Source organism: Microtus pennsylvanicus, chromosome 10, assembly GCF_037038515.1.
Source record: "Microtus pennsylvanicus isolate mMicPen1 chromosome 10, mMicPen1.hap1, whole genome shotgun sequence".
In the NCBI taxonomy this organism is placed as follows: Eukaryota; Metazoa; Chordata; class Mammalia; order Rodentia; family Cricetidae; genus Microtus; species Microtus pennsylvanicus.
This window is the reverse complement of record NC_134588.1, coordinates 74018887-74044136: the sequence shown is the minus strand read 5'-3', so window position 1 is coordinate 74044136 and position 25250 is coordinate 74018887. Positions and strand designations below refer to the sequence as shown.

General features: G+C 47.9%; 1 protein-coding gene across 4 annotated transcripts; it reads right to left on the bottom strand.

Annotated features, from left to right (window-relative positions):
- Window positions 1-1753: 1753 nt before the first annotated feature.
- On the bottom strand, window positions 1754-21709 carry Prxl2a (peroxiredoxin like 2A). 4 transcript variants are annotated; one of them, XM_075988667.1, is made up of 7 exons: window positions 21550-21679; window positions 16202-16451; window positions 11401-11563; window positions 9625-9716; window positions 6740-6880; window positions 5707-5871; window positions 1754-2547 (listed from the first exon to the last, which is right to left on the bottom strand). In XM_075988667.1, the coding sequence occupies exons 2-7, from the start codon at window positions 16202-16204 to the stop codon at window positions 2434-2436; spliced, it is 678 nt and encodes a 225-aa protein (XP_075844782.1). In that variant the 5' UTR covers window positions 16205-16451; window positions 21550-21679; the 3' UTR covers window positions 1754-2433. The 4 variants fall into 4 exon arrangements, with proteins under 4 accessions (XP_075844782.1, XP_075844781.1, XP_075844783.1 ...); XM_075988666.1 differs by having other exon boundaries at window positions 11401-11580; window positions 21550-21666; XM_075988668.1 differs by lacking the exon at window positions 16202-16451 and having other exon boundaries at window positions 21550-21709.
- Between the last annotated feature and the right edge of the window lie 3541 nt (window positions 21710-25250).

The following is a 25250-nucleotide window of genomic DNA, read 5'->3' as shown; positions in this document are numbered from 1 at the left end:
GAGGACTGTGTGGAAACTGAAGGCCAAGAGCACACGGCTGGTGGATGAGAAACCAGTAAGATGTGTGCATTTATCCGTGAAGTGTGCTTTTCTAAAATTTGTGTGCATTAGTGTGTATGTGTGTGTGTAGAGGCTAAAGGTGGAGGTTGGTGCCTTCCTCTACCACTTTACTTTTTTGTTCTTCCTTCCTTCCTTCCTTCCTTCCTTCCTTCCTTCCTTCCTTCCTTCCTTCCTTCCTTCCTTCCTTCCTTCCTTCTCTCCCTCCCTCCCTTCCTTTCTTCCTTCCTTTTCTTTCTGTTGTTGTTCTGTTTTTGTTTGTTTTTTGAGATAGAGTTTCTCTGTGTAACAGCTCTGACTGTTCTGGAACTCACTTTGTAGACCAGGAGGGCCTCGAGCTCACAGAGATCTGCCTGTCTCCCAAGCGCTGGGAATAAAGGCATGCACCGCCATGAACAGCTTTCACTTTACTTTTTAAACAGGTCTCTCAAAGCTCATTGAACACAGAGCTCACCTACTGGGTAGACTGGCTGGTTAGCAGCCTCACCCTCCCTACCCCGACCCTACCCCAGACCTCCGGGTTCCTCCATGTTCCACCTTTCATTACTTTATAGGCAGCCACGCCCAGCTTTTTTCATGAGTGCTGGGAATCTAGATCCTGAGGCAAGCACAACAAACATTTTGCCCATGAGGCATCTCCCTTTTGCTTTTTGGCACAAGAGAGAACTGTTTTTGAGCCCTCCAGTGTCTTTGGGGCCCCCAAAAAACTTATTTACTTATCTTATCAAGTACCAGAGGCCCAGGGAATACAGCTTCTGGGAAAGAAGTCATATCAACTCACGCAGGAACTGGAAGGACGTTGCCTCAGACTACAGAATCATGGACAGCATGGGCTGTGCACCATCCATGTAGCCATATCCCCACCCAAAGTCAGACCCCTGTTTGATCTTGGTCCTACACCATCCCCCTCATTCCATCTGCATACTCAGTCCCACCTTGCCTCCTTTCCTGGCTTGACTGCTGGCCTGTCTGCTCCCCTATTTTCCTAGAGGGCAGATTCTAGCCTGGTCCTCCTCTGACTCCCACACCCACCTCTCTGCCACTGGACTACTTGGTGTCTTAGTGGAGGAAGGCAGGAAGACTCTCCTTGGGGGCTCTGCTGACTTTATACTTCTTTTGGTTTGTTTGCTTCAAGACAGGGTTTCTCTGTGTAGCCCTGGTTGTCCTGGGACAATCTGTAGACTAGGCTGGCCTTGAAATCACCGAGATCTGCTTGCCTTTACCTCCGAGTGCCGGGATTAAAGGCATATGCCACCACTGCCGGGCTCTGACCTTATACTTCTGAGACAAAATTCAAACTCAGCAAATGGGTGAGTTATATTTCATCTTCAGGATGTCCTTCTTTTTCTGGTTTACCAGATTAGGCCATAAGAACAATATGAAGGGAGTTGTCAAATTTCAATGCTGAGATCATTCCTCCCGAGAAGACAGCATAACTACTAACAGGCATGAGGGGATGCATCTTTCTGACCATTTTTAACCCCATTAGGTCACAGTCACGTGAGCTGCCTTTCCTTACTCCCTCCCAGGAGAATACTGGGTTTTCACTGTTAGCCAACAATATGGTGACACTTTTTTTGTTACTTATCAATAAAAAATCTGTGACTTGCTAGCTGTTGTGCCTAGTGTCTGTAAGACCAGAACATGAAACTGAAGCAAGAGGAACAAAGAAAAGAAAAACTTGTGTACAAAGGAGATTTCTGATGCATGCTTTATTAGAGCCAAAGGTGACAGCTTTGTCCACTGAAACAAATTTCTGAGTTCAGAAGAGAAGACCACAAGAAATTTCACTTTGTAATTTATTTTTATCAAACTATCCAGGAACACAGCAGTTGCTGTATGTGGTCCATTGGCATTACATAACAAGCTGTTAACAGAAAACACAACGAACAAAAAGCCTTATATTCTCTAATTGTCAAGTTAATCACCAACTTTTCTTAGATGTGTGTGTGTGTGTGTGTGTGTGTGTGTGTGTGTGTGTGTGTATCCAACCCAAGGGCCTTGTGCGTGTTAGGTAAATGTTCTACCACTGAGCTGTTTCTTAGTCCCACTTTTCTTAGATTTTAGATTTTTTTCTTATATATGATAATAAAATTCACTTCAAATACTAGCAATCAGGCTATATCATTTGAAAGGAGGTGGAACAGTCAACTTTAAGCCTTGGATTTTCTAGATCTTTTCTCAAATAAACTATGACCGATCTGCTAGATTTTCACTTTTCTCTGGGACCTACTCTGGGCCTACACAGAAGCCGATACTAATATACCACCAATCCCTAGTGAATGTGGTACAGCAGCTCCTAGCTCTTGGAAGCACAGCTCATTCAGTGAAGACGCGTGAAGGTCCTGTTCTCCCCCAGTCAGATGTTGTACATGATCAGCTTTCCCCTGAGGCTGGATTCTGTGGCTTGATCTTCTTTACAGCTTCCAGAACAGAGAATGGGTTCACTTTGTCTCCAAACTCTTTTTCTCGGTGCTCAAGAAGGACTCCCTACAGCAGAAACGGGAAGGGATGTCAGTTTTCTTTTTTTTTTATTTTTTTATTTTTATTTTATTTTATTTATTTATTAAAGATTTCTGCCTCCTCCCAGCCACCGCCTCCCATTTCCCTCCCCCTCCCCCGATCAAGTTCCCCTCCCTCATCAGCTCGAAGAGCAATCAGGGTTCCCTGACCTGTGGGAAGTCCAAGGACCACCCACCTCCATCCAGGTCTAGTAAGGTGAGCACCCAAACTGCCTAGGCTCCCCCAAAGCCAGTACGTGCAGTTTTGATGCGGGCTCTGAACTTCTGCTGTCCATCAAGCCCCGTGATTGGGCAGCCGAGAGCCCAGCACTGAATGAAACCCACACCTGCCCTTGAGGAGGCCAGGCTTCTGAGGAAGGGGACTGAAGGATCTACACCCCAGTATTTGGGACACAGGAAGCCAGGATGGGTGGAAGACTTCCTGGATGACAGGCAGATAAAAGTCTATCACCCGGGGAGAGAAGAGAATGAAAACATAAATATCCTAAAAAGTATAGCTCAGAGTCCACATTGATGGGTGCTAAATGACCATCTGAGATAGCAGACCCCTTTAATCCTCTTAAGAAACTGGGGTCACAGCTGGGTGGTAGTGGCGCACACCTTTAATCCCAGCACTTGGGAGGCAGAGGCAGGCGGATCTCTGTGAGTCAGAAGCCAGCCTGCTCTACAGAATGATTTCAGGATAGGTAACAAGCTACATAGAGGATCCCTGTCCCGAAAAACAAAAACAAAACAAAACAACCACAAAAAAGAGAAAAGAAACCAAACTGGGGTCACACTTCCAATACTGTGAAGGAAACACAATATCACATAGGACATAGGACATAGGACATCCCAGTTTCTCTGAAGTAGTAAAATGATATCAGGAATTGTCAGAGTTCTCTAACTAAATGTATCTGGACACTAGCCTTACATTTAAAATGATCTGTAAGGTGTTCTATCATTATAAAAACAATAACAACAAAAACAAAGCAAAAAGCAAAAAAGAAGTTGGGTTCAGAAGAAGGCTTGTCCAGTAGAGGCACTTGCAATATACAGGGCTAATAACCTGAGTTTAGACCCTGGATCTTAGGAAGGGAGGAGAGAACTGACTCCTGAGAGTTGTCCTTTGACTTCCACACACGCATTGTGCATGCACATTGCTGTAAACACACACGCGCGTGCGTGTGCACACACACACAAATAAATAAACAATAATTAAAACCCCATCCTGCTGTGTTGACTATTGGGAAGTGAATGATGAAACTGCAATTACTTGCTCAATAAGCCAAATGCAGGCAGTGAAAATTCAGGGAAGAATATATAATGGCGCGGGAAGCAAAACCACTGCTGTCAGCTGACAGGAAGGCTCCACCTTCCACTAGCTTGTTCTTTTTGGAATCTCTCTGGTATATGCATTTCTTTAAAGTAGGAATCACAAATTATTATTTAAAAAAATTCATACCTAGAGGCACTTGACATAACAGGGAGGCAACAGCCTCCACTAGGAACCCAGGTGAGTCCTGACGCCCGCCATCCCAGTTCACCTTCTACCTTTCCAGAAACTCCACAGAGAACCAACACCCCACCTAAGGATACCAGGAATGTGTGAGCCCAGCCATGAGTACCAAGTGAGTCATCACCAGGCAAGAAAAGGCTAGCAGCTGTGCCAAGCCCTGCCCTAGGGGCCACCACAGGAGGCAGAGGGAAGACAATGAAACCCCACAGGGCCCAGAGTGGGCAGGGCGGGCACCTTGGAGGGTCATGTGGGCCAGGTCACTGAGGACCACAGCTGAGGACAATTGTAGACAATCTGTAGGCGGTATCCTTCTGTATTCCTGGGTTTAGTTTTTCCTGTGCTGCTTACCAGCAGTGCCTCTGGCTGACTTGCTGGCTCTCTCTAGGACCACTTTCTTACATGGAGATGGAAACGAGAAAAGCTAACATCCTAGACTGGTCATAGGGAAGACATGACAGGCAGGTGCTTTGCAGCCGTTACCATTAAGACACTTGGTATGTTTACTAGAAATCAACAGACAGAACTATGCCAAATTCGACACCATTTAATACTAAATTCTAACATGAGTAAGTAAGAACAATTACCAATGCCACTTTTAAAAGATTAGAAATAAAGAGTAACAGTCAAAGATTTTGGTTCTCGTTCTTATTTCTCTTATATTGTGAGGTCCAACAATGCAGACTAAGGCTGCTTTTCTACAGAAACAAAACACCAAAGATCCAACCACTCCATACACATGTGCATGTCATAACCAGGTCTTCCTTCTGTGACCCATGCCTGCTATATAGTGCACTGGAAGCCCCAAGGCCCAATGTGGAGTGTCCACCTGCCTCCCAGGCTTCCAGGGACCTCATCTCTCCTTCCCCTTCTCTTCCTCAGGGTCCCCACATTGATTCTGGGTCCTCACTACCAGGACTCCTAACACCCTATCCATAGAGGAATAGGTTCTCTCTCTAGGCACAGCCCTGGTGCCAAGATCTCCACAGGAAAAACACAGTGGTCTCTCTCATACCTCCTTGCCACCCTTCCTCATCAGGTTGCTTTTGTTTGTTTATTTGTTGTTTTTCAAGATAGGATTTTTCTGTGTAGCTTTGGAGTCTGTCCTGGCACTAGCTCTGTAGATCAGACTGGCCTCAAACTCACAGAGAACTGCCTGCCTCCCAAGTGCTGGGATTAAAGGCATGCACTGCCACCGCTCAGCCAGACTGCTTTTATCTATCCCTTCTCCTCTCTGCTTTTCTCTTTATTCATCCTTGATGGTTTGGGAACATCCCAACTGAGTATATTCACAAATAGAATAAAAGTGAGATATCTGGCTGAGAACAGAAACACAACTTGAAATGAGAAAACCTGGGCTCAGGTCCCCGCAGTGCCGCGCTGGACAACGCACTTCGGTATAGCTGCTTACTTCCTCTCAGTCAAGGTCGCCTCCTACAGCGTGAGCAGCAGGACTGTCTCCTAGCCTGACTGTAAAGTGTGTGAGAGGCCAGCGTACGGTAGACGTGTGACCAGCGACAAGAGCTGGGAGAAAGGATGGGCAACTCTAGACATGAAGACCCCACACCCAATGCCTGCCCCTCTCTGGATCTGGCCTCAATTCCACAGATCTTCCGCAAACACAGATCCTACCTGTTTTCCAGGTCCTATCACAAAAACCCCTCCGAGGATGAAGCCTTCGCCTTCTAGGTTTCCAGAGAAGCCTCCATTCCAGGCCCGGAAGGAGTTGTACCACACACCCAAACGGATGAGGCCCATGAACATCATCTTCCTCCTCTCTGGACCGTAGAATTTTTTCTAGGGAGCGAGAAGATCTTGTGTGAGCAGTCTGTATGTTGTTCATCCCTAGGAAGGATGCCAAAAACCCCAGAGCCTGTCTAACACATCACTCCACCCAGGGACATACTAAACTGCCTAGGGAAATAAAAATTTGCCAGCTCTGATTTAAGGAAAAAAGAAAAAAGAGAAAAAAGAAAAGAAGAAAAAAAGCCTTTTTTTTAAAAAAAAATAAAAACCCAAACTTTATGTTATTTTTATGATGCAGGGATAGAACATGGAGCCTTGCATTTGTCTGTGAAGCACTATACCACTGAGGTCAACTTCAGGTCTCAAGGTAGCTCCAATATAGGGAAACAACTCTGCCCCCACCATCTCTCTCCTTACAACATTGTGCAGGGGAAGAGAAGGGAGGCACAACTGCATAAATTAAGGGGCAGGGGTTCATGCCAAGGGGCTGGAGTTTGCTGCTATTTCCACCCTCCTGGGTCAATTAAAAAGAAAGCCTTAGAAATAACAGCCAACAACCTTCCTGAGTTTGCCTGCGCTGTGCTCTGAGAGCTTGGGGACCCTGCCAGCTCAGGCAAACAGAAGGGGAAGGCCCTCCTCCAGTCCCAGGCCAGCGACCTCTCCCAGATAAGTGCCATACCTCCCAGCCTAGGGCCCACAAGCCTGTAACATACTCTGTCTTTCTGCATTTTATTTCTAACTGTGTTTATACATGCATTTGTGTGTGTGTGTGTGCAGTGTTCACAGAGGCCAGAAGAGGGCACTGGACCCCCGGGAGCTGGCTTTGCAGGCTGTGGTGCTGGAAACTGAATGAGGGGCCTTTGGAAGAAGAGGAAGGTCTTTTACACACTGAGGTTTCTCTCCAGTCACACACACTCACCTTTTCATCCAGGAAGATTTCCCCTTTGAAGTAAGGCTGGAAGTCCTTCACTTCTGCCTTAACCTGCTCCTTCACCACAGCATAGAGAGGGACACCTAGTTCATCCAACTGGGGCTTCAGGGAGGACAGGTCTGCTGCCTCCTATGGAAGACAGTTCAGGGACATGAGCACTTGGAGAGGTGATGTTAAAACTAATAAACAAACAAACAAAACAACAACAACAACAAAAGCAAACCACTGGGCAGGGCATGGCTGACACTGAGCAGAGGAAGAAAGATGACAAAAATCCCAGAGACAAGTCAGGTCTTGTAGCCCATCACGTGTTAGACACCAGGCCTCAGGACAGGGTTTCAGGTGGACTCCCAGCCCAGGCTTCTTATCTTCTCAAAGTGGGAAAGCAAAATATGCCCAGGGAGTCTCTGGAACAGTGGCTGTCCCAAACATGTCCTTTATGCTCAGTCAGGACAAGTTTTCCTACCTTGTATACTAGCCCAAGGGTCCATCAGACATATGTGTGAAGGCCATGCGACTGTGGCCTCCAAGCTTCAATGCAAGGCGACCCCCTCCATTCCCTCCTAGATATCTCCTTCTCTTTCCAGCTCTAATCTAACCTACTGGAAACGTATCTTCGTTCTAGAAAGGTCTCCTGGACCTGTCCCTATGTCTCAAGCATGTTCTCTGCCTTCTCTCTCTCTCTGTGTATGTGTGTATGTGGTTTTTCATTTGTGCTAAGCCTTCATGTCATCATCATGCATTATCACTCGGATTCCTAAGTATGTCTCACTGCCAGAACGTGGCTGGATGTTCGAATGTCCTGAATGAATGGCAGGAAGAGCTGAAGATGGACAATGGGAAGATGTGGCAGAGTTGAATTGGTACACACATCTTTACCCTCATGAACCATGTTCTGGAAGAATAAACAATACCGCATAAATCATGGAAAAGCTTTAACCTGAAGAACCACTTCCTTTTTCACATAAGATGCTGTAATTAAAGAATCATCAGGAAGTTCTTTTAAATGTAGCTGGCCCACCTCAGATACAAATACAATGTAACATGAAAGCAACTATGTTTCCTAGAATAAGAGAAACATAGCTAGACAAAACAGGATTGATTATAACATAATTTCATCAAGAACTCTACTGAGTAGCAAATTTTGACTGGAGCAGAAGAGAGGGGCTGTTGTTTCTGATATGGTTGAAGACCACCTGTTGGAAATGAGGTTCACTGCTTTTCCTGGGCTATTTCCTCTGGGTATGTCACCATATAAAGCCCTTGAGAGGAAATAGAGTCCTGTAACTCCTGCCCATGTGTCTGTTGAGTCACTAGTTCCTATCCACCCAGCTTTCTGGACATTGTAAGTTTCCACTGAATGCTGCTCCAGGGCACAGAGCAGAAAACAGGAAAACTGGCTGTAGTGACCAAGAGCTGTGGCTCCTGGGACTTCTCTCTGTGTCACTGACTTCAACAGATCATGTCAGAACAGCATCTCCGCTGGTGTTTGGAGGCATCTCAGAATGGGAATCAAGAGCTCCGAGTTTATCCTCCACCTCCAAGATGAAAGAAAATAATGAACCCGTAAAGATGGCCAGCTCTGAATGCCTGTGACCTGTCACATGGCCGGGGGACTGAGACTGACAGGAAACAGCTTGGCGATCACCTGGCCTTAAATGAGGAAGGCCCTATGCTAACTGGATGGGGCCAAGGCCATCACTGGGGTCTTGGATGGAGGAGGGACAGAAAGTTAGTATTTAGGGATGTGAGGCGACAATGGGTGAGCAGCAGTTGCTGACTTTAGAAACACAGGGAGAAATCACAAGCGAAGAAAAGTGGTGGGCTCTGGAAGAGTGGAAACGGCAAGGAAATGGACATCCACTGCAGTTTCCAGGGGAATGCAACCAGATTCCATTTGGGAATTCTGACCTCCAGCCTGTAAGCTAACTGCTGTGAAAGCCACCAGATGTGTGGCATTTTGCTACAGCAGCAGTAAGTGAGCACACGATAAGCGGGCAGCTTGGCTTTGTGGCAACCTCTGTACCACTGTCCTGTGTAGAATGACAATGGTGACAACAGGTTGCATTGCTAAGATGCCCTTGAGAAGCCCTGCACAGGCTGGGATGTGGCTCAGTTGGTAGAGTGCTTGTCTTGCATGCACGAAGCCCTGGGTTCAATCCAAGCATCACAGGAAATTGGACATGGTGGTACATGTCTGAAATCCCAGCACTCGGGAGGTGGAGATGGGAAGACCAGAAATTCAAGGGCTACCTTGCAAGTGGAGTCAGTCTGGGCCACACGAGAACCTGTCTTAAAAAAACTGGAAAAGAGGGGCCTGGCAGGTAAGGAGCTGCAAAGGCTGTGTACTCAGCAGCATCCGTGGATTCTGTACCACACATACGCAACAGAAAGAAATCTTTTAGTGGTGGGCCAGGCTTCCAGAGAAATGAGAGTGATGACCCTGACGGGGAGGAGCCAAGTGGTTTGAAGGGCAAGAGAACCCTATTCAATTTTCTCAGCTCTCCAGACCATTATTTCGACAATTGTGCATCTATGCTGACCAATAGGAACTCAGAATTTGCTCCTATTGCTCTTCTAGATCTAATGAAAAGGTGGGGCAGGACATGGCTGCTACCATACTGGGCAAAAGGTCTGAAGGACAAAGAAAGCAGACTTGTTACTAACCCCACCAGGATATACAGAGTTGTTAGGGAAAAACAAAAAACAAAAAACAGAGCAAATGTCAAAACAAATGCATAGAGCAAATAACAGAAGCATCCAGAACTGACAGAAGGCTCAGAAGCACACATAAGCCCTTTGGTCTTGGCTGGAAATACTCCAGACCCCACTGTCAGATGCTTCCTTTCCAAGAGATCCTCAAAGGCACTCACCGCTCGACAGAGGAAACAGCCCGGCCTTCGCACAGCCATAATTACAGCCCCATTCTTCTCCCATAGCTCCTTTGCTTTGAATGTCCTTGATTCTGAAGGAGAAGAAGGAGAGTTACAAACTCCTCCTAGGCCTGCCTAGGAGGCCTAGATGCTCCTGAACCACACGGAGCCAAGCTCAGGCCAGAACCCAGCCTAGAGGGGGCCAGGACGAGTACTCCACACCTAAGAGAAGAAAGCAAGCACAGAGAGGGAGGACTCACCTTCCCAAAGAACACTAATAAGGCTTAAGGACCCCATCATACACTCCAAAGATCCCTCTCCCACAAAATTCAGTGTTCCACTAGAACATCCAAATTGCACTAATTTCTAGCAAAATTGGCAAATTCCACTTACGGTTAGCAGCATTGGACACTAATAATTCTGTGGGGCCCAAACTAAGTTTTATATTTTGATATCCCTCCCAAAAGTACCCTTAAATGTGTATTAAAAGAAATGAACAATATTTAAAAAATTGTTGTCTTTATTTTTTATAATTTTTCAAGACAGGGTTTTTCTGTGTTGATCCAGCTTTCCTGGAACTTTGAGATCAGCCTGCCTCTGCCTCCTAAGTGCTACGAACAAAAGTGTGAGCCATGATCTCCCAGCAAAATCAACATTTTTAAAATTTAAATTGGTCTAAACATGTTAGCTCCAACGCTTGCACTACTGTAAACAGAATAAAGTGGAGGACACCCAACAAGGAGATGCTTGGGAGAGTTAGTGAGGACTCATTAAGGATGAGTCTTAATTGTTCTAGTATTCTCCAGAGGTACCCCAGTACCTGTGAAATGCAGTGTGAACAAAAACAGGGAGAGGGAGGCTGCCGTCACATGAGGTTTTGGAGACTGAACAAAGCTTACAGGAGTCTCTCTGCACTGTCCTAAGGTTGCCTGCCTGGGTAAGAACCTCCACGCTCCTGCCTCCCGAGGCCATTCCCAACTGGGGGAATGATGATGGCTTCTCTCTGGGGGTACTAGACAATGGACCACCCAACAGTGAGCCCTCAGGTGTACCAAGAAATTCCTGCCACAAATGGACATGACTGAAGCCTTAGCTCTGTGTGGAATGCACCTGGCAGGGGTAGAGCTAGCGTGACGGAGTGAGGCTCACAGCTCTTGCCATGAATTCCAGGTGGGCCCCTAAGGACGGGTACAGAGGGCCCTGTCTGCAGCTTCATCACAGGATAACCATGAAGTACCAGTGGCTCCCCAGATCCCCCACTTACAATGTACAAATCCTTACTATGCAGCAAACCCAGTATCAAGCATCAGGAACACAGAACTGGATAAGCAGTGTTTCTTGAGCTCATTCAACTCAGACAACCCTATTCATTTTATTTTATTCTTTATGACATTATCAGAAGACTTGGAATTCCTCAGAATATTCTCTGGCTTATTAAGTGATGGTAAAATATTACTAAATATTACAGAGCAATTTATCATCGCAGTTAAGGCAACAGTAATAGAGAGTGAAAAATGACTTTGATAAGAAAAAGATAAATTAGACAATAATACCCAGATTACATTTATGCGACTATATGTAAGCATAGAAAGGAATACAGCAAAGTAAAAATGACTGTGTTAGGGTGGTATAACGATTGGTAATTTAAAAACTGTTATTAGATTTTCCTCTAATATTGCTTTAAGAAAAAGGAATGATTTTAGGAAGGAAACTAAAGAGGTTAAACATGCATCCCAGCACCCTGGAAAAGTACCGAGGCTGGCAGTCACTCCTTACCTTTCCCCAGCGTTTTCAGATCTATGTCTTCCAGATATTCCAGCTCTGCTTTCCGGGGCTTGGACAGAAACATATCCGTGTTGGCCAGGAGTACTGCCAGAGCAGCGGCCCCCAGGGCTCCCGCACCAATGGACCACATGCCCATGGTGAAGAAACTTGCGTCCTGGAGGAAAGACATGTCTGGAGATTGAGAAGAAGGAAGATGTTACTGTTCCCACAGGACAGCTGGAATCTGACCGCCTGCCCAAGACTCCAGTGGGCAACGGGCCAGGGGCCCAGGGGAGGAGGGGCTGAAGCAGGGAAACACGAGACTGGTCAGAACCGCTCAGCTGCTTGTCTCAGCCCCATTGTGAGAGCGTGGGAAAAGCACAGACACGTGCCGGTTTGTGCCCCAAGAAGCTCACTCACTCAGGCGTCAGGAGTAATTAGAGAAATGACAGCCTTCTAGGAGCCTCTCTTGCGCCTCTGCCGCACTGAGCCTGTCCCATAGTCCTCTCCTCACCAAGCCTCATTCTCTTTCACAGCACGGGTAGTAAGTGACTCAGCTGTCACCCCTCTGGGTAGGGACAGCTTTCTCATCTGCGATCAGAGGATTCCTGTTTTGTTGCCCCGTCTTCCTCTTGAGTTTAAGAAATCTCCGAGAAACAAGGGCGACATTCTACTCATCAAAGCCCCAGCCACTGCCCAGCAGGGCCTCACTCAGGGTAGACAGTTAATCTCAGTCAATTTCTCCCAGCTGAGAATAGCTTTCTCACTCATTATAGGAATGAAACAGGCTTCCATTGAAAACAAAACAAAAAACAGTTTCAGCTGCACCAGTGCATAAAACCACAGCTGACGAGAAAGTCAACACTCCCTGAAGCCTACCACCTGGAGATGGCCACTGGTAAAAACACGGGTATCTAAGAGGGCACCCTTCCCACAGCCCTGCCCCCATGCACACACATGAGAACAAAACTGCAGGGATATCTGCTGAATGAATGGGAGAGCAGGGAGTAGGGTCTGTGTCACATCAGAAGGAGCAGAATTTTTCAGAGGAGGCTGAGTCAGAGGTGTATGCACAGAGAAGGGGACCCTATGGAATCTAGCCTTATTCCCAGCTGGGGCCTGGTTACCTCACTAGTGAGGCTCTCTGCAGCAGGGTATCCTTTTGTCTCTGGGTGGCAAATCCAGAATCATCCCTGTTGTAGGATATTGGTACACTGGGTGAAGATAAATTGCTGTGATTGGTTTAATAAAGAGCTGAACGGCCGATAGCTATTAGGGCAGGAGGTACAGGTGGGACTTCTGGGCAGAGAGAGAAGAAGTAGGAGGTGATCAAGGCACAGAGGCGTCACCAAGGAGACGTGGAAGGAGTTGGACATACCGAATGAAAGAAAGGTGAAAAGCCACATGATAAAACATAGATTAATAAAGGCAGGTCAAATTTAAGTTATAAGAGCTAGTGGGACAAGCCTAAACTAAGGCCAAGCTTTCATAACTAATAGTAAGTCTCCATGTTGTTGTTCATGAGCTGGCGGGCCAAAGAAAAACCAGACTGCACATCCCATCCCGAAACAGCAGTAGTCCATCCAGCCTGCCTTCTCCTGACAACTCCCTGTAGCCCCAGCGTTTCTGCTGGCTCTCACGCCACCCTAAGTTCTCCCTCACCCCGATACTTCCCCACGTTCTTCTCCCAGCTTGACTCTGTATGCTTGGATGACTGGAGACAGGACAGGGACAGTAATTACCCCCAAAACACTTATTCTACCCTGCAAGTTTTGGCCCAGAAATTTCTCAAAGACCAAGTGAAGGTTGGGAAATCCACATCTCTGCAATGAGAAGGGTCTTTAAGGAGGGCAGAGTGAGCCATGGTGGGGACTTTGGGAAGGAAAAGGTAGACCAGACCAGTACTGAAGCCAGCCTCAAAAGTTCAAATTTGAGTTATGAAATAAAAGAGAGGCCAGGTCTAGTGGCGCAGGCCTGTACCTCAGCTCTTCAGCAGGATGAGACAGGGGAACACTATCAAGGTCATGGTCGTCCTGGGAAATTTATTGAGTCGCTGTCTCAAAGTAAAAAGATGATGGGACTAGCTCTTGGTAGAAAACTTGTCTAACACGAACAAGGTCCTAGGTTTAATCCTCAGTACCATTAAAATTAAATCAACCAATTAATTAATTGAAAGAGAACTCCAGGCAAGGAACGGCCAAATAAATATGACCTTAAAAAAAAAAAAAGAGGAACCTGGTACTGATACACTTGGGAAAAGGGAAAGCAGAGGAGGCCAGTGTGGGTGTTGGAAGGAGTGGTGGCTGCCACTGTATCGCCGATGCAAGGGATTTCAACTGGGAGGGAAGGCTTCCTTAGAACCACACAAAGTGTGGTCTATGGTCAATGGCTCACCACAGACAAGTGCTGAAATGAATTCAATACAGTTGAGTGATGAACATGACTTATGTACAATCAAGTCCTTGGGCAAAGCCGGAAAGAATGTTCCACAGGCCTGCTTCCAATTTTTTTTTGGCAAAGTTACACATTACTGGATTATAGTTCGCAGAACAATTGGGAGGGAATCACAGCTCCCAGACACCTGCTATATACAGGAGCATCCACACAGCCTGGAAAAATGCTGGTGCTCTTATGCCTTTTACAGCCGTTTTGGATTACAAGCCAGTATACATAACGCAGGGGCACACGAGTGCTGTCGTCTTGTGCACAGATGTGCTAAGCATTTCTGTAAGAGGAGGCACAGGCCATCTTACATCTACCCTACAAATGGACTCCTGGAACCCAGCAGTGCATTTGGGGAGTCCAGGGACCCCCTCTCCTATTAACACAACCCTATTGAACTCTTGGAGGCCCCCAGGCTACATTTCCCTACCATCCAATGGCAAACATTTGGCTTGTTTGCTCAGTGATCACATCTAGGGAATTGAACTAGACTGAACACTTATTTTCATAATTTATATAGTACCGACCGGTTGATTAAATGGCAGTTTGGGAGAACTAAGTATGACACATGATCCTTAAGAAGACATAGGCTCAGTTCACAGAGTAACGGGAAAGTCGGTAGGAAGGTTAGGCAGCTTGGCTGAGTAAGAACACTTGGGTTGTGGGGCCACAAGGAAGAGAGCCAATCTGGGCAGCCACAGAAACAGAGGGAGCGGCTTTGGAATTGGTGTGGGACACAGTTCACAGTGTGAAAGTTTGGCTGGGCCAGGAATGATTGAGCCTAGCATGGAAGACTGACTCCCAGAGGGGAGAGGAAACCCAGAAGCCGCCACCCCTATAGCAGCAACCCAGCCCACCTGCTGAAAGTCACCTAAAGCACCTGTGTTTCCATGGGACTCTCATGCCATCTAGGATCTCATTTATTCCCAGGCCTCCCTAAGACCTCTTTTCATGCTGTGTGCTTAGATCACTGGGCATAGGTCAAGGATAGGATAGGAATCAGCCACCGAACAGACTCAACTCTCCCCTGCAGGAATTGATCATGCCCCAGAGACTCCCCTCTTTCCCTACCTCAACTTGGATTCAAGATGTGGGCATCAAAGCTACGCCAGGCATGATGTTTTCTTCCCTTAGGCCCTCGCCTACTGTGATCCACTCCTCTGGGGAGAGTACCCACACAGGCTCTGCTCTTTATCAGCAGTACCCTGGGGAGGCGGACTTCTCTGTGACCTGGCTCAAGCTGCTCCCACCCCAGCTGCGGCTCTTCTGCTGATGATAAGCACGGAGAAGTACCTAGCTTCCGTACCTTAAAGTACCCTCTCTCCCCGGCAAGCCTTGGAACCGATACCGCGACAACCTGCTGCACAGACTTAGTCCCTGACTAAGTTAATCCCACTCTCACAGGGAGAGATTTTTCATATCTAGATGGAACAGTCGGTGCTTTTCCACGTGTGCCTCCAAGCCCACTGAGCGCAGAAGCAGGGAGGCCAGTAATCCTGAATTCTCTGAGCGTCACTTGACATACTTGGCTCAAGTTCATTCTCCCAACTGTCTTGTGTAGCAAAGAATATTCTTTCTGCAGGGGCCGACACTAAGGTTCTGAGTCCAGGAATTTCCTTGCTGTCACAGGGCCAGCAGGTAGCAATACTGCCATCTGTAGCAAACAGGAGAAGCTGCGCCACAGCTGTTCCCTGCAGCCACACCTGGACTCTCTCCACACATTTGGAAGTAGGTCTGTGGGGGTCAAGGGCATGAACCTCCATCTCCAGGAAAATTTCAAACAGGCAGTTTATCGCCTTCAGCCATCAAATACAGTGTCACTATGTCTGGTCTAAAGGAAATTTACCATACACCAGCTGTCCCTTCTCTTTTTCCCACTCTGTCTCTTTCTTAAGGAGGGGGCCAGTCTCTCTCTAAATGACAACTGGCAGATTGTTTACAGAAGGGCTAGCCCCACAGCTCCAAGACTCAGCTCCCTAGGGTGGGGTTTATCTGATCCCCTTGTCTCCCAGAAGGTGAAGCTGGATAAGATGGCAAATAAACAGCAGCTGTCAGAGCTCAGAGTGGCAGCTCGGGTCTGGAGACGCTTGAGAGTTGGTAGAGGAAACCCAGCTGGATTCCCCATGCCAAATGCGGCCATCTTTCCCAGGCCCATCTTCTCAACTCCGAAGGGAAGGTGTGCTACAGCTCCTCAGAGCACAGGGAGATTCTCTGATACCAACACAAACAGCTCTCTCTGGAGCCCCAACATTCCTGCTCTTCATTAACCTAACCCCGCCTTGGCCCACTGCCCATTCAGGCTTTATCCAGCTTGACTGCCCCCCTCCCCTATATCCACCGATCAGCAGGCTAAACCTGGAGCTGTACTTACCATCTGCGGCGTCCACACCTCTGCTTCTGCTGACAAGCGGTTCTGGCCCACAGGGTGTGCAGGCAGGGTGAGCAGGCACAGGGAGAGTTGGAGGTGGGGCTTTGGAGGCTTGCCTAGGCCCCTAAGCTTAGCCACTCCACAAGCACGACTGGGCCACACAGAAACCCTAGGGCTCCTTCAGCTGCCAATGGTTAATCTCCAGAAAACATCGAAGTGGCCAGCTGCCAAGGCCCCCTAGCCCTTCAAAAAACTGAGCAGAGATTTGAGTCATTTGCAGTCATGCAGACTGTAACATTTCCCAAGGGCCAGCAGACTCCCCCTCTGCTATGGGTGCACTCTCAGTCCGGCTCTTAACACAGGCCACATGGCAAAGTCACAGCATCAAAGAGACAGGTCCTTTGGTCCATGGTTCTTTGTGTGGCCTGCTCTGTGCCCACTTAAGTCTACATCCAGGAAGTCAACTGGACAACCAAGGAGCCTTGGTATCTATCCATCACCTCTCTTTTCCCCTTTCTCTGCCATTTACAGAACCCCTACACCCTTCCTGGGTGACCTCATCTAAGGCCAGCACCTCACTCACTAGCTTGGCAATGCCTCAGACTTCCCATTCCTGTTACTGACTCAAAGTTTCCAGGTAGGAGGTTTATACGGATCTGTCACAGTAAATCCAAAACTGACCTCTGTCCACTATTGATTTCTCTCCTAGGGCTCCTGACTCAATGACCCAGGTATCCAGACAGCTGCTCAAGCCAGAAACCGAACGTCAATTTTCCTTTCTTTGGCTCTCACTGCCTACACGTTACCAGTCAGAGTTCTGTCTATCTCTCATGGGTCTGTTAGCCTCTTCCGACCTCACGGCTACAGCCTAAGCCCAAACCCCCATTACTCTGAACTGCTCAGAAGCGGACGAACTTGGGCAGCCTTTACTTTGGTTCTTCACACGTCACTTTCTATGCTGTAGCCAGAGTAGTCTTTCTTATTTATTATTTTACTTATGTGTAAGGGTGTTTGGCCTGCGTGTATCTCTGTGTACCGTGTGCAGACCTGCCTAGCGCCAGTGAGGCTAGTAGAGGGCTTCAGATCCCCTGGGACTGGAGTTTCAGATGGTTGTGAGTTGCCAGGTAGGTGCTGGAACACAAACCCAGAGAGTCTGGAGGCCCAGTCAGTGCTCTGAACTCCTGAGCCGTCTCTCCAGTCCCTAGCCAGAGTGATCTTATCAATCCCTACTTCCATTTCAGCTTCTCTTACTGTGAGCATCTCCCCAGAGCTGACAGGGTCTAACTTCAGCCCACCATTCTGGTCTCATCCCTGGCTCCTCTAGCACCCTCGCCACACTACCCTGCTTGCAAGATCACACTCTTTACTGTTCATGTCATTCCTTTACCGAGAATTCCCTCGCCCTGCATACCAACTAGAAGCATGCCTACCTGCTGGTAAAACCCAGCATCAACAATACATTCTGCTAAAACCCTTCCCTAAAAGCATTGCCAACTGAATGCTCTATCTGGTTACAGGGCCCACACATGTGTTAACATATGCACACCCCTGCGCACTGTGAAAAATGGGCTTCATGTGTTGTGTTTCGGTTATCTGTCTGACTTCCCCGTAGAGGACACGGGGAGATCATCACTATTACACCAACAGTGCTTACCAAGGCTCTGCTACATGTAATACAGGCAATGGAAGGTACGCATAATTTATCAAATTTGTAATGAAGGGATCTGAATTTTACTTCTGAAGTTTCACAGTGGAGCAGAGTTGGAGCTAGCCTGTTGCTGCCCAATTTCGCCTCTGTGTGGAAGGTAATTCTGCACACTGCTAACCTGGCTTTAGAGAAGACACTCACGCTTGGAACTGATCGTGCAACGAGTCCCAGCTCTGCTGCTCACTGGCAGGGGGAGCGGACACATCAGAGCCCGAGTATAGTCACTGAACAGACAGAAGAAACTAGAAATCCTCTGTCCCCACTCTCACAGCCAGACTCTGCAGCACCAATGACTACTTCTACAGGGAGAGCCTTGAGGGCACCCAGCGCTACCCAGTGCCTGCTGTGTGAGCACATTCTCACTTTCTCCTGCTGGTTCAAAGAGCTGCCTCTGGGCAGGAGCCGATAAAAGTCTTAACAAAACAGAGCGTCAGCACTGGGTGGGTTAACTCACGTCTGAAACGTGTAGGGACAGCAAGACAGCCTAAACATCAAGAGAACACTGCCCTGCCCAGCCTCACCCAGGGACTCTTCCCACCTCAGAAAAAGCTGGCCTGAGGCAGACCCAGGAGAATGAAGAAAGGAAAGAGAGGGAAGGAGCAGGGAAAGAAGAGGCAGTGGTTTCCTTGCCTCAGGCTCTCAATGAACAGACTGGAAGGATGTTTCCCAGCTCTCCTCTCCTCCACCGTCCTCTGCTGTTAAAGTTCTACTTTAGCAACCCCTTTACTGAATAAACGAGGAGCAGACTAGCCCAAAGCCACATGGGTAAGAAGGGCATCAGTGCCAATGCTGGGGCTCAGGTCTGGGTCTCCCAACTCTCAATCTGAGCCAGCTTATTCTGCTTTGGATTCCTAAGGTTCCACACACCCAGCCACGAACCAGGGCCCTAAAGCTCAAAGAGTGTGCACATGCATCGGAGTCAAGTGCAGCTAGTGCTGAAACTGGATCACTGGCCTTAGGCAAGCTGAGAGCAAGACTCCTGGATGAGGCCTGGTGTTGGAGAGAATCCCAGTCTCTCCCAGGCCTAATCCCTGGCAAGCAGTTTACAAACCAATGCCAAATGTTTTCTTTAGGATCATACTGCCCATTCTCTGCTTAGAAGCAGGTCTGCATTTTTTCCTATACACAGTAACAAGGCCATGCTATTTCTAGATGCCATCATAAATGCCAGCTTAGCAGGGCAAAAACACAGGGAGCAACAGGAGAGCCTTCACAACCACCTTCTGGAATTGGCAACCTGCAGTGAGCTGTCATTTATTTGCCAAAACCTTCAACTTTCAGCTCTGTTCACTGGGGTGAATGCCTGGCTCTATCCCAGCCCTCCACTGAGATACTAGGGTCGGAACCATAAACAGCCACGGAGAGGAGAAAAAGATAATACTGTCAGCAACTTGGAAACTGAGGCACAGGTACAGCGAAGAGTAAGGGGTATAGCTTTTCCGCTCAGAAATGATTCCACCCCCCCCTCCCCCCAAAAAAGATCTGGCCATTCAGCTGACTTTTCAGCCTCCTGCCTAGGCTTAGAAGACCTGCTCTCTCACGTTGCATGTATATGGACAGGAAGATGAGGGCAAGCCTCCAAATTGCACTGGGGTCCAGCAAACAAGTCCTAACTCCCAGTCTGGTCCTGAGAGGCCATTTTATCCCTCACCACCTCAGGATCTTCTGGGAAACAAGTTGAGTGCAGTGATGGCACATGTCTGTAATCCTAGCACTCAAGAGGCTGAGGCAGGAGGATTACTGATGAGGTCAGAAAAGTTGAGGGAGGTCATTCTGTAGGACTATCATAAGGAGTGCATTGTCTTATTGTCTTTATCTTTTCCAGGGTTTGGATCCACTCACTGTCCTAGTAGGGCAAAATACATACCGAACATGGCACAACTTCTCCAGCTATGTCGCTGCAAGTCTGCTTGCTAGGTGAAAGTTCTAGGTCTGGGGGAGTCCTTCTCCACAGCACATACTCTGACTTAACTATGGCTCCTCGACACTGCCTTTTGCACTGGCTGTGCCAACTGGTGGTGCCAAAGGCAAAGGGCAATACTCAGTTGCAATCTCCCTTGGCAGAGGCCACTGAGTGCAAAGGTGAGCAGGGCTCCTTCTACAGTACCTTGTACAGTTCCTGCCACACAAACCTCTGTCCAAACAAACTCTTAACATTGCAGAGGCAGACAGCCAATTAGCAATTGGCTAGAGAGTTACCTTTAACCTGAGATACTAACAAAGCCCGGGCATGAGCCATAGGATTCCGGGCCTAAGCAAAGCAAACCTTCTGGTGCTACACAGTTTAGGACGATCATTAGAAACCAAGATAGCAATGCCAGCACCCAGCAGGCTGAGAGAGGGGCACTACAAATTCAAAGACAGCTTCTATAAAATTAAAAGGCGCCCTGACCCATATAATAAGACCTTGTCTGGAAGAAGAAAAGAAAGAGGGTGGGGGAGGGAGGGAAGGAGAAAGGGAAGAGAGAGAGAGAGAGAGAGAGAGAGAGAGAGAGAGAGAGAGAGAGAGAGAGAATATGAGTGTTTTGAACCCTTTCAGGAACAACACACAGGGCAAATGGCTTCCCTTATGAGGAAGGAGACTACTGGAAAGGCCAGACCAAGAACACACACCTAGGTCCAATTCCTCCATGTTGTACGAACCTGGACCAGGCACTGTTTTGCTTCAGTAAAATGGGAACAATTCCTGAATCACCTTCTACAGAGACGAATCAGGATTAAAGACATGGAAGATGCTATAAGCTCTTTACAAAGACTGCCAGAGATGCTTAATTCTTACTCATTTCAGGATTAGTCAACGACTACCCCAAATATACGAAACAGACTATTTTCTGATGAATATCTTCTGAGGAATCAGGGTGTGCAGTGTGAACCCCAATTTTGTCTCCAGGGCTGGGCTAAAACAGGAGTATATAAGACACTTTAAGCAGGTTCCATGACAACACTTTTCAAAATAAAACCTAAGCGATTGTTTTCTATTCAAATAGATCATCGACTAGGCTCCAAGGGGGAAAAAATGTTGAAATAAAAATAAAACCCCGAATTAAGCTGATATCTAGGTAAGAGGGCTTTGAAGACAGATAGGAGGCACGGTGCCAGCAGGACTCTGGGTATGTGCCTCCGCATACCTGCCAGGGTGCACCTTAACTTTCCTTGCTCTCCCTTAGGCCATTTCCACCAACTGCTTCACCGTCTAAAAACCCAGAGGATGGGCTGCCATGTGCTCTGCTCATCTCTTCACCACACCTCAGCTGTACTTTGAAATTTACAACTGGGCTTTCTAAGTCAAAGGTTGGTAACCTTTGGAAGAGACGGGGGAACAGGTGCCTCTGAGACTTCCTTCCTCAAAGGGCACCCAAACAGAGACAGGACAGCCACTGCCATCCCCCGGCAGCCTCCAGAACTCCCGCCGGCGAGGTTGGACAAGAGTTTCTCAGTCCTCTGGCCCAACAATTCAGACACCCAGTTGGTACCACCAGTGCCAGTTCGGGACCGGGTATCTTGGCCCCAAGCGTGGAGTCTGTCCCCACATCTCTGGGGTGGGCGGAGGGCACCTTGGAGAGCAGCCCCAGGAGAAGGTGGAGCCGCATCCTCTCTCCGTCCGCACCACTCTCCACGGTCTCGGGCTTGCCTGGATCCTCACCTGAGCCCCGAGGACCCCACCTCCGTGGACGTCACGGGCCTCGCTGAGCTGTGCCAGTGGACATAGGTGTCTCCCGCCCGCCTTCTCCTCCGCTGGAGCTCAGCGACGGGGGCCGAGGGACCCGGAGCTCTCCGCGCCTGCGCAGCTCGGCCCCTACGCCACCACGCCACTTCCACGTGATGGACACGCCCCCGCCCCGCCTGGGGTCGCCTCTGCGCTGCTCACCTCTGCTCTCTTTTCCTACTTCTTCTTCAACCCCAAATGCTGGTTATCAGAGTAAAGAAAAGCAGCTGAGAATTGGCTCTAAGGATAATACCATCTCCTTTCAGCTTCTGAGCAACCCCAGGGCCGGTTTGTCTTTCACTCATTCGTGTTTGTTTATTTAATGTGGCTCCCAGGTGCTGGGATCACAGGCGTGCGCTGCCATGCCCGGCCTTCACCCATTTTTCTCAGTCCTGTTGTAAGTGTTCGTGCAGTTTCAGGGACAGGATTAACTGACTCATACAGAAGAGGTAAATGCAGGGGTGGGGGGAGACAGAAGCAGAGAGAGGTGCCACAGCAGTTTTCAAAGAAGTGTTGAAGCAGTCACACTGATCAGAAATGGTCACTTCTTCCACAGTGTTGGGGTGTGTCCGCGCGTGTGCTGAGCTGAGCATCCGGCCAGCCAGGGTGTCCTGATTTATCACTCTTTATCTTCTTCTCACGTTCCTCCCTGTGAGAAACGAGACCCTTGCTATATACTAACAAATTCAAGAGGCTAGGGGAAGTAAGACAGTTTTTATTTTATCCTGTGGAACTGGGTGTTATTGTAGACAAAGGCAAGAATGGCTTGCCTGCCAATTTGGTGTCAAGCAGTGGTTTTTACAGTCCTGATCGTAAATATTTTTGACCCCTTTCCCATGAGCTGGGTCCTTTGGAGAGTTACAATCTTTCCCACTCATCTAGCATAGCACTCACCCCAAATTTCCCATCCCCCTAGAACTGAAGACCCTGTCATTCTTTCCTGATATGTCGCTCAGTCAGTAGCTCTCCTAGTTAGGGTTACTTTTGCTTTGATGAAACACCATGACCAACGGCAAGTTGGGCAGGAAAGGGTTTATTTGACTTACCCTTCCACACTATAGTCCATCACTGAAGGAAGTCAGGGCAAGAACAGAAACAGGGCAGGAACCTGGAGGAAGGAGTTGCTGCAGAGACCATGGAGGGATGCAGCCTAGTGCCTTGCCTACAGCCTGATCTGATGGAGGCGTTTTCTCAATTGAGGCTCCCTCTTCAGGTTACTCTAGCTTGTGATATCTTGTCAATTTGACACTCAAACACATTATTATTAAGCCACAACCTTTCCTTTCTTGTATTAATCACACATTAATATTGATATTATGCAAAATATATTAAAAACTTAAAAAGTTCCACAATCTTGCAAATTCAGATGTTTTAAAAGTTCAGTCTCTTAAAAAAATGTCATTCAACTGTGGGCTCTATAAAAACAAGTTAAATACTTTCTTACTTCAAGAGGGAAGAACTAGGCCACAAACAAAATTCAAATCAAGCAACAAAGCAAAACCAAACTTCACCGTGTAAATAATTCAGTGTCCAAGGTTTGGGCTCCACTCATGATCTTCTGGGCTCATCCAAAGGCCTTGACTAATTTCTCAGACTCCGCCCTCTGCAGCCCACACAGATTGTCTCCAAGTTCAGGCCAGCTCCAGCCCGTACCTGCTGCTACTATTGGCAGTTGCCCCACGGTATTGACATCTCCAAAATGCCTGCAGCAACTGGGCTGCACTTTCACCAATAGCCTATTCTGGGCTTTCTTCATTGTGCCAAGTCTCAACGTCTTTGCACGAGCTCTTCGATCCTGGGGCTTCCATAGCTAATTAAGGCTGCACCTCACCAATGGCTTCTCCTGTTCTGCCACAGTGCCAAGTCTCGGCTGCTCTCCATGGCTCCTTCACAGTTTCAAAACTGGTACCATCGTGATGAGACGTGGTGAGAAGTTCAGCTGCTCGTGTGAGGTACGACCTTGGAGCACAGCTCCAAGGAGCTCAGGAGCACAGCTTCTGTGTGCTGATTCACGTCAGTGATAGGCTCTCTTCTCATCCTCCTAACTTCTCAAGTGCAGGTAGCCAGCGTTAGTGTTCCAATATTATTTCAGTGATGCCAGTCTCTTATTGGTCACAGTTGATTCGTCAGCCCCAGCTGATCCGGACCACAGATACTTAATTCAAAATATACAATATCCACCACAGACTCCTTAAGTGTCAAACATCCCTTTGGAACTCCACAGTCCAGGCCTCCATCCTCCGTATTTCTCTCAACATTCTTGTCTTCCACGCTCCCACGGAGCAGCTCAGCAATCTTTGAACACTCAGTGGCTTTTCGAGCCCAAAGTTCCAAAGTCCTTCCACAATCCTCTCCAAAACATGGTCAGGTCTGCCACGACAACACTCCACTGTCCTGATAGCATAGGATTACTATTAATTAGGATTACTATCGCTAGGATTAAATATCATGAGTTAAAGTCAGCTTGGGAGGAAAGGGTTTATTTGGCTTACACTTCCACACTATAATCCATCATTGAAGGAAGCAAGGGCAAGAACTCAAACAGGGCAGGAACATGGAGGCAGAAGCTGATGCAGAGATCACAGAAAGGTGTTACTTAGAGACTTGCCTACAGCCCTATTTTATGGAGGCTGTGGTGGTTTGAAAGAAAATGTCTGATGGAGGAAGGTCATTGGTTAAATTAAAAGAAACTGCTTGGCTTTCATTGGTTAGAAGATAGGTGGGAGGAGTAGACAGAACAAAACGCTGGGAGGAAGAGGAAGTGAGGTCAGACTCGACAGCTCTCCTCTCCAGAGCAGACGCAGGAGAGATGCCATGCTACCTGCTCCAGGGAAGACGCACGCGATGAAGCTCCGACCCAGGATGGACTTAGGCTAGAATCTTCCCGGTAAGACCGGTGCTCACAGATTATTAGAGATGGGTTGATCGGGATGTGAGAATTAGCCTAGAAGAGGCTAGATAGGAATGGGCCAAAGCAGTGTTTAAATGAATACAGAGTCTGTGTAATTATTTCGGGGCATAAGCTAGGCGGGCAGGCGGCTGGGTGTTGGGGACGCAGCCCCGTCGCCACTCCATATTACTACAAATGTCCCCCCAAAGGAGTGGCACTATTAGTAGGTGTGGCCCTTTTAGAGGTAGTGTGTCACTATGGGTGGGCTTTGAGGTCTCTCTTGCTCAAACTTCCCTCAGTGTGACTTCCTGTCACCTGCAAGATGTAACAGTCTTGGCTCCAGCACATCTGCCTGTCCCCACCCACCAGCTCCCCATCGTGATGATCATGAACTGAACTTCTGAAACGCTAAATGAGCCACCCCAATTAAAAATTAAAACAGTTTCCACGGTCATGGTTTCTCTTCACAGAACTGAAAACCGAGAGAGAGAGAGAGAGAGAGAGAGAGAGAGAGAGAGAGAGAGAGAGAGAGAGAGAGAAGAATTTTCTCAGTTGAGCTTCCAGCTTTCCAAAGACTCTAGCTTGCGTCAGGTTGACATAAAACTAGCCAGCACAGTAGTAAACCGACTTTTCAACCCTAAGATAAACAGAGCTAGACAAATGGGTGCTATCTGCCAGCTATAGATGAACAGAATCAGCCCTTGTGTCTCCTAGTGGATCATAATGATGTATTTCTTACACTCATGAA